At 41.6% G+C, this 13484-nt stretch overlaps 1 protein-coding gene across 4 annotated transcripts in view; it reads right to left on the reverse strand.

The window, feature by feature from the left end:
• PXK (PX domain containing serine/threonine kinase like) overlaps positions 1-13484 on the reverse strand; it is a 283519-nt gene that overhangs the window by 113800 nt on the left and 156235 nt on the right. For all 4 annotated transcript variants that reach the window (XM_085624745.1, XM_085624748.1, XM_085624746.1 and 1 more), the window contains exons 4-6: positions 13125-13311; positions 10167-10244; positions 4552-4625 (exon numbers count right to left, since the gene is read on the reverse strand). In XM_085624745.1, coding sequence (XP_085480871.1) covers positions 4552-4625; positions 10167-10244; positions 13125-13311 — 339 coding nt within the window. The remainder of the gene's footprint in view (positions 1-4551; positions 4626-10166; positions 10245-13124; positions 13312-13484) is intronic.

The raw sequence follows: 13484 nt of genomic DNA on the forward strand, positions 1-13484 counted from the left end.
ATGTCAGGCTTACTGCCTTTCGTGTAACTTTTCATAATAAATAATCAGGCCTTAATCAGGCCTACGGCCTATATAATTGGCTTGTCACCATAACCAATTCAAGCCTACTGTACTGTGAGTAAGCTTTCCACGAGGCAACGATTCGGCATAGAGTTATAAATGTACAAATGTATACACAATTACAGTTGGTAAAGCAAAATACTATCTCTCCTAAAAGAAGAAGAATTATTGTAGTGCACGTGTTCTATCCCTAGGGTTTGCGCAGGTGGATCAATAACACTAAAACACTTGCCAACTAAGGTAATCTGCAAAATTCCATGTGACAAAATACTTGCCAACAAGCTTTACCACAATGTAATAACACATCCTTAAAATCGTATTGTCTTTAACACATGGTTTTCACAATGAATAGGTCAAGCCTACTGACTTTGTTATGATTTTTCATATTTCACAGATCAAAACATATGAAATTTGGCATGACTTTTCCCAATGTACTGATCAAGCCTTTTCCCTTTACCACTGGCTTTACACCTTACCCAACATTGGCCTATAGAAGAGCCCAAAAACTGACAACCATCATGCATCTATTTATAGAATTAAAAATATAAAGATAAATACAGCTTGCAAAACAATACAAAACTCACTGCAACAGGGCCTAACAAGTATCTTCACAGTGAAACCCCCCAGTGTTTGTCAGGGTGGAAGGCCAACGCCAAACCTCTTGCCTACTAGGGTAATCTGTGAGATTCACAATAAATAAGCTAGGCCAACTGCCTTTGTCATAATGTTTCGTAATAAGCAGAGCAGACCGTTGGCACTGGACAAAGTTTCCCAGCACACCAATTCCACATATAGATTAGCACCATAACCAACTCACGCCTACAGTATAGAATGTAAACTTTTCCACAAGGCAACCATGAGGCACACAGTCATAAAACTCGGATGGTATGGAAAATTACAGTTTGCCAAGTAAAATACTAGCGCTCATAAGGGGGGGACCTAACAAGGATTTCCAGCGAGTAAAGCTTCTATGGCCATGGTTTAAGACACAATGTTACCAAACCCTTGCCTAATAGAGTATTTTGTGAGATTCTACGTTTCAAAATACCTATCAGTAGGCTTTAATATAGAATAGTAGCAATCCACACTTACATTTCTACAAACTTTAATATACAGCATTTCATAATAAACAGACCAGCCCTGTAGCCATGATCACTGACTAGCCTCCATAAACAACTCAGTCCTTCTGTATCAAGTATAAGCTTTGTAATCAATCAAAAAGTGCAATACAAGCAGTCTTTTCACTAGAAGTACAGAAATTCAGCTCAATCAAATACAGTACTCAGGGGAACCAACATGTGGATGGAGCCTAAGCCCCTTTCTCAGTGGTACTCTAAATGTTCTTGTTGGTTGATCACTTAAGGTTAGATGGCAGCTGCACTAGTAAGCCAGACCTAAACATCCATGTAGATTATCAAATCCCTGACATCCCATACTGCTCTCAAACACAACTGCACTATGAAGTCTAAAGTTCATGATGGTAAGGAAGGGTGCTGGATCTACAATATATTCTGAATGACTGCTCTCCTCGGTTAGAGCAACGGTTGGATTGCAGGAGGCCAGGTATTATTTTTGCTTATATATGGACGGAGGGTGGAAATCTCAGTAAAGGGAGGTGGGTGTCTTTAGAGAGAGTGTGGTTTGGCAATTTATTTTTTTAGATTTGGGTGGCGAATGGGAGGGTACATGTTTTAAAGGCTGGTAGGAGCGGGTGGCAGGCCATCTGGTAGGTTTCTTTTAAAACTGGGGTGGGTAAGGCTTAGTGTGTTGTGGGAGGGTGGTCAAATGCGAAACGTTTATTTTATTAAATATTTGGGTGGAGGAAGGTAAAGAACTGCCACAGGGTGTGGGAGTTAGGATACCAGTTAGAAGAAGGGACAGGGGCTTTATGCAGATGTTTTATGCACGACTCGTCCACGCCTCCTTTACCACTACTCAACTGAGGAGCGTAGGGTGGGAGGAGAAACAGGGGTGGCAGAATAGAAATGTTCCCTGAATAGTATATAGTCGATTTTTTTTGCCCCTAGTGCCTTACTGAGTGGGGCTTTTTATTTTTGCCCTGGCTTCATAATAATCTAGTGTGGGTACAGAGGCCTATGCATATGCCTTGACATGACTGAGGGCCATGGGCTTGTCCTGTGACCTGAAAGGGAGCGCCAAGCCTGTTCTCAATGCACTAACAGTGGACAACGGTAGAGCAGTGGTGTCAGCATGCCTCTTGTGTAAAGTTCCACTGCTATCTATTAAACCAGATCCTAGCACTAACATGTTTGTGTTTGTAGCCTGCGTGGTACATTCATCTGAGTGAGCCAAAGTAAAGAAGGCATGTGGGATCTATTCTGGGATGCCTGGCCTTATGCACAAGATGGAGGTGAAGTTGTTTTTCTAGACAGTGGAAGTGAATTGCTGACATACCTGAAACTGGAGGGAGAAGACCCAGATACTGAAGTGGGGAACAAGACTCAGTAAGGTATTCAATTAGGCCTTTTGCTGAGTTATAACATAAACATAACGTGTATTTGTAAAGTGCATGTTCACCACTACGGGTATCTTGGCGCTGAATAACAGATGTTTGTTGTCAGCCAACTCAATGGTACTCATTTTATCGACCTCAGATGGATGAAAGGCTGAGTGGACCCGCTGGGATTTGAACCTGCAACCATGAGGTCGAACACAGGCCCCTGCAGTAGACGTATTAGTCCACTGAGCCACCAGACCCGGCTCATCTGTAATCTTTCGGTAGCACTGCCATTTGGTAGATGGTGAGGGTGAAGGGTGGCACTACAGTCTCTTTTCTTCCTTGCAAAAGTGGCCCCTTTAGGTGAGGGTAGTCTTTTTTTCTTTACCCTCATCACTCTTCAATGTGGCTGATGACAGCCTGGTACCCAAAATAGTCTCACTGCTCTCTGTACCTCTGTTGTGGGTGCTCCCGGCTGAATACAACCCTCCTATGAGAATCACTGTATTCAAAGGCTATGTATGGAGAACAGTTTGTAAAGAACACTTGAAAGGAGAACCACCCTTAAACAGTTCTGAAAGTGCAGACAGTGGATTCTGTCTGATTTGACTGTATACAAGTGGGAGCCACTAACCCTCTTGTTATCCCAGTTCAAAAATCTCTAATAGCAGGGATGGCAGTGATCTGCGGTGTAATTAGGAAACTCCAGTGCAACTAGAGCTGGTGTTTGGCTGACAGCCAGTTTCACTCATGTGAGAGAACATCACCTGAATCTATCCCTTTCTGCAATAAGCAGTTCCCCTGACCGGAAGTGCCTAGAACATAGCCTGCCTTCTGAGAGAAGGAAGGTGCATGACATTTCTGCCGGAGAGGAGATTGTCTCGGAGGAGCCAGGTGTAACGTGACCTTGGTGTTGGTGAAGTCAGCCAAAGAAGAGAGATCTGTGTAACCTGGGTGTCGGAGTGAATTGGACTCTTTTTCATAGCTACAGGCTGGAACGTGAGAAGCGTGGTTTTACCTGCGCTGTTGAGACAGGAATGAAGGTGCGGTTTGCCCTCACCCCAGGGGAAAAGCACAGCCTGGCATGAGCCACATTTCCGAGAGAAGTGGAGTCTGTGAATGGCCCAGCCGCCCTTGAAGTTGGTCTGTGCATTGATACATCCAGACCAGGGACACATGACATCTGAGCAACGGTACAGGGGGCCAGTCTGCAACCTTGACATTCTTTAAGTCATACATGACATCTGAGCAACGGTACAGGGGGCCAGTCTGCAACCTTGACATTCTTTAAGTCATACAACACATGACATCTGAGCAACGGTACAGGGGGCCAGTCTGCAACCTTGACATTCTTTAAGTCATACAACACATGACATCTGAGCAACGGTACAGGGGGCCAGTCTGCAACCTTGACATTCTTTAAGTCATACATGACATCTGAGCAACGGTACAGGGGGCCAGTCTGCAACCTTGACATTCTTTAAGTCATACAACACATGACATCTGAGCAACGGTACAGGGGGCCAGTCTGCAACCTTGACATTCTTTAAGTCATACATGACATCTGAGCAACGGTACAGGGGGCCAGTCTGCAACCTTGACATTCTTTAAGTCATACAACACATGACATCTGAGCAACGGTACAGGGGGCCAGTCTGCAACCTTGACATTCTTTAAGTCATACAATAACAAAACAGACAAGTCCTATTCAGTCCAGATTGACTATCATGAATCAAAATAGGCGAGAATCCTCCAAACCAGAATGAATGCCAGACCCTATGTTTTTTAACAACTGCTTTGGTCAAATGCCTTTCCAATAGTTGACTTTGGAACCACCAGGTACAAAAGAACTAGCATCAAATTATGAAAATAAACATGCTGACCACATATAGGATGTGTTTACTATGTTAAAAGTTAATACAAACCAGAAATGAAAAACAACATTTGGACAATACCGGCAACTATTTCAAAGAACTGTGAAAAACATGCTGCAGCACATACAGTAGGAGAATAGACATAACTTGTTGACATACCCAGCACAGCACCAGACGCTCCTTTGATTGGGTTTTCCACTTCATGAGAAAATACTTTTTACGTATTCGCCAACCTGGACAGACAAAATAATCGAAGTGAAAAGAGCTGCAGCAGTGAACAGAAAGCATCAGCGGGAAAACAATGTCCAATGCCTGCTATGCTAAAATGCCAGTGCAGGCCCAATAATTAAATATACCAGATATAGTCAAAAAAAAGTTACACATAAAAACATAGTCCTTAAATTTTCGTATATATAGGTTTGAAATTACTTATTTAATGTATATCCAATACTAATAAGTAGCAAAAGGTAATCGAGTCAACATGAAGGGCCGATTGCTTATACTGCCTGGTGGAAGGTCCTCATTCTGTGGAACAAAAAGCCCCTTACACAAATCAAGGCGGTGATGGGCAGATGTGGGCGTGGCCATGTCCTAAACCTAGCCCCTTTTGCTACTAATGCCAAATCTGCATACTGCATAGCATACCTGGTGGTTACTGAGCACTTTTTACTCAAATTAACCAAAACTAAATCAGTAGTTTGCTAATCTAATTGAGGGGGGGGGTGATGCGGGGGGCACTTGTGAGTGTGTTCATATGGGTATGGACAGATCTCCAAAACCTGCCAGCGCGTCTATGTGGATTGGTAGGGCTGGTTCTCACCCCCATGCCCCCAGTTGATCAACAACAAAAGACCCTGCTTCTGCTGAAAGGAGACATTTCAGCCCAGAATCCGTTAAACCGCCTGGTGGAAACAGCTGGTCAGTAATTGGCCTTTTTACCCTCCAACCAAAACAAAGAGGGATTACTTTATAGAATTTCAATCTGTCAAGGCCTCACTGCTTGATATGTCTCCTCCTCTCTCCTTCCATCCATCTCTCCATCTCTATCCATCTCTCCCTCTCTATATATATATATATATATAGAGAGAGAGAGAGAGAGAGAGAGAGAGATTTTAGTATGCACACGGGCAGAATACCACATAGGACCTAGTTATCTGGGTTTAGGGTGTGATAAATGGAAAGTAAAGAACACTGCAAAGTTAGACATGTCACTACGCTCTATGTCATTAAAAAACATGTACATACTTGAATAACACACATCATTCCTCGCCATAATTCTTCAAAAGACAACATGTAGTCTGAGGTGTACTTGATTTGCACTGCTTGCCCCAACAGAGTTCTTATTTCTGAAATATAGATTTCGCACGTCGTTTTCTCCCCCCATAATAGGAGCAGTGGGGTAATATTATGCTAGTTTTATACAATTCCGCTTAGCAGCAAGTTGTCATTGGGAGATTAAAGTTACACATCTTTATTTCTGTAAATTTTAGAAACACAGGATTTCCAGATTCACAGAAGTGCTCGGCGATCCCTCGATTTCAAGTTGGATTTTGGTCACTTGACCATCAAACTAATGGTTACTTTTGTGAGCTCATCCAGTGAAAACCTTAATGCTACACGTCTTCATTAAAAAGGATCCCTGTGGCTTAATTTCAAAGGAAAGTCAGTGGTATTACAAGCATAGCAAATGTAACATTTTCATTCATTATTTGTTTGTTTCAGGTGCAAGATGGGTATCTGATGGAGACTTCCTGAACACTGAGTTTTGCTAAAAGGATATAATGTCCTGATTCGGCTCTGCTAGTACTGGGAGTGTATTTCATGCTGCACTATCCAAGGTGGCTGCTATGCAGGGTGTGCGTGCCAAGCAGGATTAGTAGTTAGCCTTCTGGTGCTGTTCATACAAAACAAAGCTGTTCATTTGTTGTCTGTTTACTGATTGGATGGTTTTGAGAATCTCGAGGTGGAATGGATTTGTGCCTGCCGAGAGCTGAAGCAAGGGGAGAAGAGAACAGAGGGGAGAAGAGAACAGAGGAGAGAAGCTGTGAAGATTCAGGGTACCAGACTCAGGGAGGCACAGTATTCCTGAGCTGCTGAGGTGAAGACATTCACCAAGCGTTTCGTTTGCAATATGTGTGGGGGGGGGGGGGGACCTTCTGCAATTCATACTGCCCTTCCTTAGAACTGAACATGTAATGCCCTTGAAAAATTGTGATTTTTCCTTAAAGTCATTAAACCCATTGGGAGGGTGATTACATCTCATTTAGCGAGGATTCCCTTTGATATGACGGAGGATGACAAAATTGGCCATCTTAGTCGTGGAAGAGTATCTGCCTAGGGAAAATGAACTGTTCGGGAGGATACAAGTGTAGTCTGACCCTACCTCCTTGAGCAGAGAGGTAAGCGTGCATTCTGTATAGAAGGGTGTTTGGGGGGTCAGAAATCCAGCAGAAAAAAAGGATACCGCATCGAGTGCTATTCAGTAGGCGATAACTTCTGGAGGGCTGAACCTCACACGGTTACCAGCTCTTCTCCAATGAATAAGAGGAGATCATAGCGGAGATGACAACTAAAAGTATGGATTAGGAATTTTTACAGTGCATCATAGTGGCCTGGACAGGCCAAAGGATACATTTTTGAACAACTTTAAAGAGACCATCCTAATGACTGTTAATGGGAAACGCGTGACAAGAAATATGCAATGTATTCATGACTGGATAGTTAGATGATACGAGAACCCACCGATGGTTCATGTGTGACCACATTTATGTTCCAACGAGCACTGATAATGTCAACAGGTCTGGCTTTAATGTGCTGCCTCCTTGCACTCTCACGGGTACACCGCTCAATCTGCACTCAGATGGGCAGAATAGTTCATTTCTGGTGTACTGGGAATAATAGTGTGAACCAAGAAGGAAGGTCTGCCCTCTTTGGTGCCATGGAACATGGGCACAACCAACAGTGCATGAGAAGAGGAACAAAGCATTTCAGAGGACAGGTAGGGCGGGAGCTGTGAGTTGAGATACTGAGGACAAGTAGCAGCAAGTGCCTTGTACAATACGCAAAGTGCCCTATATAAAATCTGTTCATTTATTGGATTTGTTTATTCACTGGGAACCTGTGGGTGAAGTCCTACTGGGATTTAACAGGAGAGCGCAAAGGCAAACGGATATAGCAGCGGCATCTGCACAATTCAAAATGGTCAGAAAAGATATTTAAGTAAGCCAAGCAAGACTGCACTCCAAAAATCCAAACAAGATGAGATAGCTGCCTGAATTCCCAACCTCCTTTCTTCCACTAAGAGGCAAGTAGGAATTTTCCTTAAGCTCTTCAAAAAGGAGTAACATGTACCAATGAACGTGAAATGCAGGCAGAGGTAGTACCAGTGTAGAGAGTTTTGGTCATGTCTATAGGGGTTGACGTTGTGCAAAGAGCCAGTGACCACTTTATGAAGGTCAGGTCTACGAAAGATTCCCGAACCCCAGCACTTCCATTTTATCCTCATTCAATTTAAAAGGTTTATTGGTCAACAAATATATTACTGACACAAGACATTCCCAAAGTTTAAAGATGAAAGTCAGAGTTACTACCATTTTCTTGTGTAAAGAATCGATTAAAACAACAAATTGTTGTCAAATAATTTTTAAAGACCTCTAGAAACTGCAAAATAATTTTTAATCAATGCCCAGTGTATTTACTTTTTAAAAGAAAACAAAGTACTTTAATTCACCCTCAACTAAATACTAAACATGAAATTACAAATGTACACAGTGACAACTAGACCTCTCTAGCACCACCTGAAATAGAGATCTGGTTTAGAAGGTCTTAGTTTAAACAGCATATTTATCCTTAGCAAGGTGTTTGCTAAGAAGCTCACAAAGGGAAGTTATTCTTATTGTAATTGCCACTTGGTACTCAACATAAAACCATTTCCTCTTGCATTTGTCAAAGAGTTCACAATGTAAAACCTAGCTCTTAAGGTGCTGAGGCAGAGCACCCCAGGGCTGACTTGGGGAGGTGTTGTGGACTAGAAACTCAGAACTGAGCAATACGTAATAAATCAATGTCCAACAAATGCTTTGTAAAAATAAAAATTGCTTTAATGCACACACAAGTAAACACTACACTCAAAATGACAACTGGTTACGATATTTTGGATTCATTGCAAAGTGGATTCCCTACTTTAGGGACCCAGCAGATTAACTGGGTTGCAAATGATGTACTCTGAAGTAAAATCACAGGGGGCAAACAAACCCCTAAATATAGTCTGCCTCCATTATCTACTAGGCCACGGCATGCTCTCCTCCATGCTGCAGTCACAATTCCTAAAGGGGAAGAGGTCCCATCAAGACAGCATCCTTCTTTGTGAACCAGATACCTTTGAGGTGTTGGTATCTGATCAATGGTTTGCACCTGCAATTGTGGTAGCAAAGCATTCCTCTCCGGATCGCAAAAAGGAGCGGAAAGCCCTTTTCATGCACCCTTCCATATGTGAATCGGACATGATCACAAAACCACTATTATAAGTTGGAAAGACTTTTCTGACTCATAAAAGGCTTCTGTAAAAAGTAAAAGCAATAAAGCAAGCCTGTTGGCTTCTTATTTTCAAAACAAAATCCCAAAGCAGGATTATGTTTCTGAATTTTTCTTTAAAAAAAGTAATGACTCCCCTCACCATGGGAGTTTTCTCCCATGGTGTAGGTCATTTTGCAGTTTTCACTGCCCCTTACTGCAAGGTTTTACGTAGCGGTGACAGACAGTGAAAACTTGCCGTTTGTTTGCCCACTCTACATAGGGCCCGCAGACAAATGGCAAAAGGTCTGAAGGCCCTTACTGTGTTGGGCTGTGAGAGGTGTATGTCAGTGGCGCACACAGAGTAATCTCTGCCGTTGACATACTTTCAGTCCTCGAAATCGGCCCCTTAGCCTCCAACAGATGCAAGAGACGGAGGTTCTCTGTAGTTTACTTCACAGCATCATGTGTAATGTGTCAAACTAACTGGGTGGTAGTGTAATAGTTACTTTTCTTAAGTACATGTATTACATGCACTGCACACTGAACCAAGCAGGTAGCGCTGTTGTAATGATGCCCCTGCCCTGATGCATTACATTCTTGGCAGCATCTGTGAAATCCAATTAGAGAAGACCTGCCAACCTTCAAAGAATTTTCACCGTGTGAGAGAAGTGTAGGGACCTTTGATGCTGCTACTGTCTCTTCATTCATGGAGAGCCACTGGAAGGGCTGGGGCCATGGAGAGCCACTGGCAGGGCTGGGGTCATGGAGAACCTAGTGTGGGGCTTTTCATAAGCATCTCCTCCTACGCTGCCCCAGTGCCCAAAAAATCCACAAAGAACAGCTTCTCAGGCTGGAACTGATGTAATACCTGGGAAGCTGCAAACCACACATTGGCTGAGTAAGGCCTTCAAATTCAAGCTGGGAACCCAATGTGGACAAAGGTTTCTAGCTCCCACAGTCTTCCACCGTGTGACACCGGCTCTTAACCGGGTGTGAAGAGAGCCAATACCGTGTACCACACAGCGACACTGTGTGAGTCGGTAGGTATGTTAGCGAGATGCAGAGGCAACAAAAAGCAGCGCTGATTATTCTACTATTGGTGTGCACTGTAGAATTGGGCATTTTATTGATGAATAAACAGCTGACAACTGTACAGAAACAATACCTTTCTTCTCGCCCGCACACTACTCTACCACAGAGATCTAAAATCCTGAATGCCTCAGTGACTCTTCTTCACACAGGACATGTCCTTCTCTTACCCATCTCCTTTAGTGGCTCCACAACCTCCCACTTGGGTTCAGATCGAAAGAACATGGACACTTGCTGTAGGGCAATTTCTGCAAAAACAAGGAAAAAGTATACATTGGCTACAGTGTATACCCATAATAAACCTTTCAGTGCTGCATGCTTGTGTGTATACAGCTGGGTCTGCAGTAAAACACTACAGAACAATGTTTTCACAGTAAACAACTGCAGTAAGGTCTTTGTTTCCGTTCATGTTATGTCAACGAAAAATCAACCACAAGAATGCAAGTGGAAAGCCATGTGAATAGGACTAAAAAAGGCAGCAGTAAGCACTACATGTAAGAGCTCCTAAATAAAAAAAACAACGAATAAACACAAATGCAGGGCAGCAACATTCTATTAAAAACACTCTTTACGCTCCTTTTTCTTAACCATACCGTCGAAAAGATGGCTGTTGTCACTGCAGCAAATGCGTAATGTAACAAGCGTTGGCAATGCCAATAGGTCTGGCTTTTAAAGGAATGTTGTATGGTAATGCGAAACATCACACGTAAATAGCATGAAAATAGATATGTAATTGGGTGGAAGCAAAGAACTGTAGAATAATATTGGTGGTGGTTAAAAAGTCACTTGACAGTTGCACTGTGAAGACAGACCTAAAAATGTATGCAGGTAAAATACTGCCCTCCTCAAATCTGTGCTACTGCCAGAGAAAAACAACATTAATTATCTACCTTATTATATAAGACACTTTAATATCATTCCAATGTCATGTGTGTGCCCCTTAAAAGTTAAGCTTAGACAATTAGATAAATAAACAAAATGATCACAGCTATGTGGAGGGCGTGTGGAATCACACAACTTCTGCCCAATGAAAACATGTACTCCAACTCTCAACATGTGGGTGGAGCGGGCCCCTCTTTAGTGATGGTTGCATACATGCCTGCCTAAAACTCCACTGTCAAGCCAGACCATAAAAAGGGTTATTTTGGAAATGGCTAGAAGTGGTTACAAGCTGCTTAGCAGCACTTATGAAGCATATATAATTCGAGCCTATCTAAGACCCAAGTCAACTAGTGCCCAATATTAACTTCCCTCCTTTGGCCATTTATTTTCTTACTTTCTTCTTTACTTGTTTTTATTATAAAATATGTAACTCCATTCTATTACACTTTCAATTAAGAGTTCGCACTGATAATGCATACGATTATTTAATTAAATCTAAGGTTAGACTAAAGGTGAGCTTAAGGAGATCAATTAATATATATTAATGTACTTTAGTATTAGGGTGAGTATCAATTACAGCTATTTTAGTTATCATGTAAATATTAAATGTAATTGCCTGTGTGGTTAGGGTTAGCATTATGATTACATTAACATAACTAAATGTTTAATTATTTTTGATGTAACAAAAAAATCGGGTTACGTTTGTATAAGATTGATATAATGTAAAATAATTTAATTTAGGGTCAGGGTGGTGTTAGCATTACAATATGGTAATTTATTCTTATAGATTATTTTAAAGGGATACTTTTAATGTAGCTATATCTAGGGATATGAATTAAGGTTAGTGCTACTTTAAGATTAGGGAAACAGCTCGAGGTAAATGTAGGCAAAACGGTATTTTCAATAACAGGGATGGGATCTACAACAGTATGAAAAAATGAATAAGGAAGAGTAAACGTGGGGAATAAAAGTTGTTTGAATTAAAAACATACAACCCTGGTAGGTCGATGAGACACATCTTCAGAGAATTACACGGTGAATGATATGGGTAGCCTTGTTTCGGAGAGGTTGGAGGGGTAGGCTATGAAGGCAGTAATTAGGTTTTACTTTTGAACAGAGGAGGCAACAGAAAACAAAGGGGTTTGAGAAGAGTCTATCAACACGTCAAGAGGAGATGGATTTCAGGATTCTATAATCAAAGACTGCAACGGCACTAAATGACAAAGTAACAGAAGAAATATAAAGTGACATCATATATATGGTGATAGAACCACAGTGAATGGTATATGGGGGAAACTGAACTTAGTAATGAAAGCAGAGCTGGAAAGTGACCCAGAGTGAGGCTTGGAACAAAGGGGCAACATCAGGCTAAGGGACGCAAGTATAGTCAGCAGAGGCATAAAAAAAAATAGAAGACACCCTTAGAGGTAAGAGGATACATGGACAAACAATAACTGAGAATAGCAAAACTCAACAAACTTCTAACTGAAAGAGAAAATAATTTAGGGTCTAAGAGGAGGCGGATAGTCTCTGTGAATAAGTGAGATTAAAAGGGCACAAGAGTCTAGTTTTACTGGACAAAGGATGGGTGAGGTGTAGGGATCGTTACTATCTGGGTACCGACTAGGAAGTCTAAAAACCTGGAGGCACAGTAAGAAACAAAAGGAAACCACTAGAGGAGTCCAGACATAGAGATGATTTATCATGATAAGAACAATTAGGGTTTTTAACACATACTGACAAGGCACCTAACATTAAAGGTTGGTGAAGAGTTATGTAGAAGTACAGGGTTTAAATTGTAAGATCCTGGGTTTCATGATAAATGAAAACGTGGATAAAAGTGATGAATGAAGATGAGTGGTGGCGGGCAGGGAACTGGGAGAACATAAACAGAGGGACAAAAGATGGCGGGAAGGAGAGTTTTAAAAAGAATACATGCAAGGACTAATATAGAGCTTAAACATAAGCCATTATATGGTGAACGACAGGTCTGTGATGCATGAGGAAGGGGATCGCTGTAGGAAACTGCCACATTAATGATATAACACAACATTCCATATAAGAAAAAGTAAAGGAATGAGTTGTGCAGCATGTCTAGTGTTTGTGAATGAGACAGACAAGAGGTATGAGCTGTGAAAAGAGGTCTGATGGGAGAACAAGGTACTAAAGGAGGCGGGCAGGTAACATGACAAAAGTCTAAGTCATAAAGCTGGCAAGTTTGCTGGGAAAGAAGCATTTTAACTTACCGGTGTAGTTTGCAGAGTAGCTATTGGGGTCTAAAAACTTCTTAACCAGCTCATAATTACACAGTATTTGATTTGTAGTGATAAAATTCAGATAGCTTTGAAGCCCCTTCTGTCTCTCTGCTATGAATTCACGATCCATATTTCCAAGGAGTTTTTTCGGAGGAAGAGGTAGACTTAAACCTGAGATCTTAAAAAAAAAAAAGAAAAAGATAAAAGCATGTGGAGCTGTCTCCACTGTGTAGGACACACTACAAAGAAAGAAACACTTAAACAACACTACAATAATTTATTAATATTATGATTAACATCTTATTTCAAGACAAATGCTGCACTTTTCAGATTTAAAATTTAGAAGTAAAC

The sequence above is a fragment of the Triturus cristatus genome, chromosome 9 (assembly GCF_964204655.1).
Source record: "Triturus cristatus chromosome 9, aTriCri1.1, whole genome shotgun sequence".
Taxonomy (NCBI): Eukaryota; Metazoa; Chordata; class Amphibia; order Caudata; family Salamandridae; genus Triturus; species Triturus cristatus.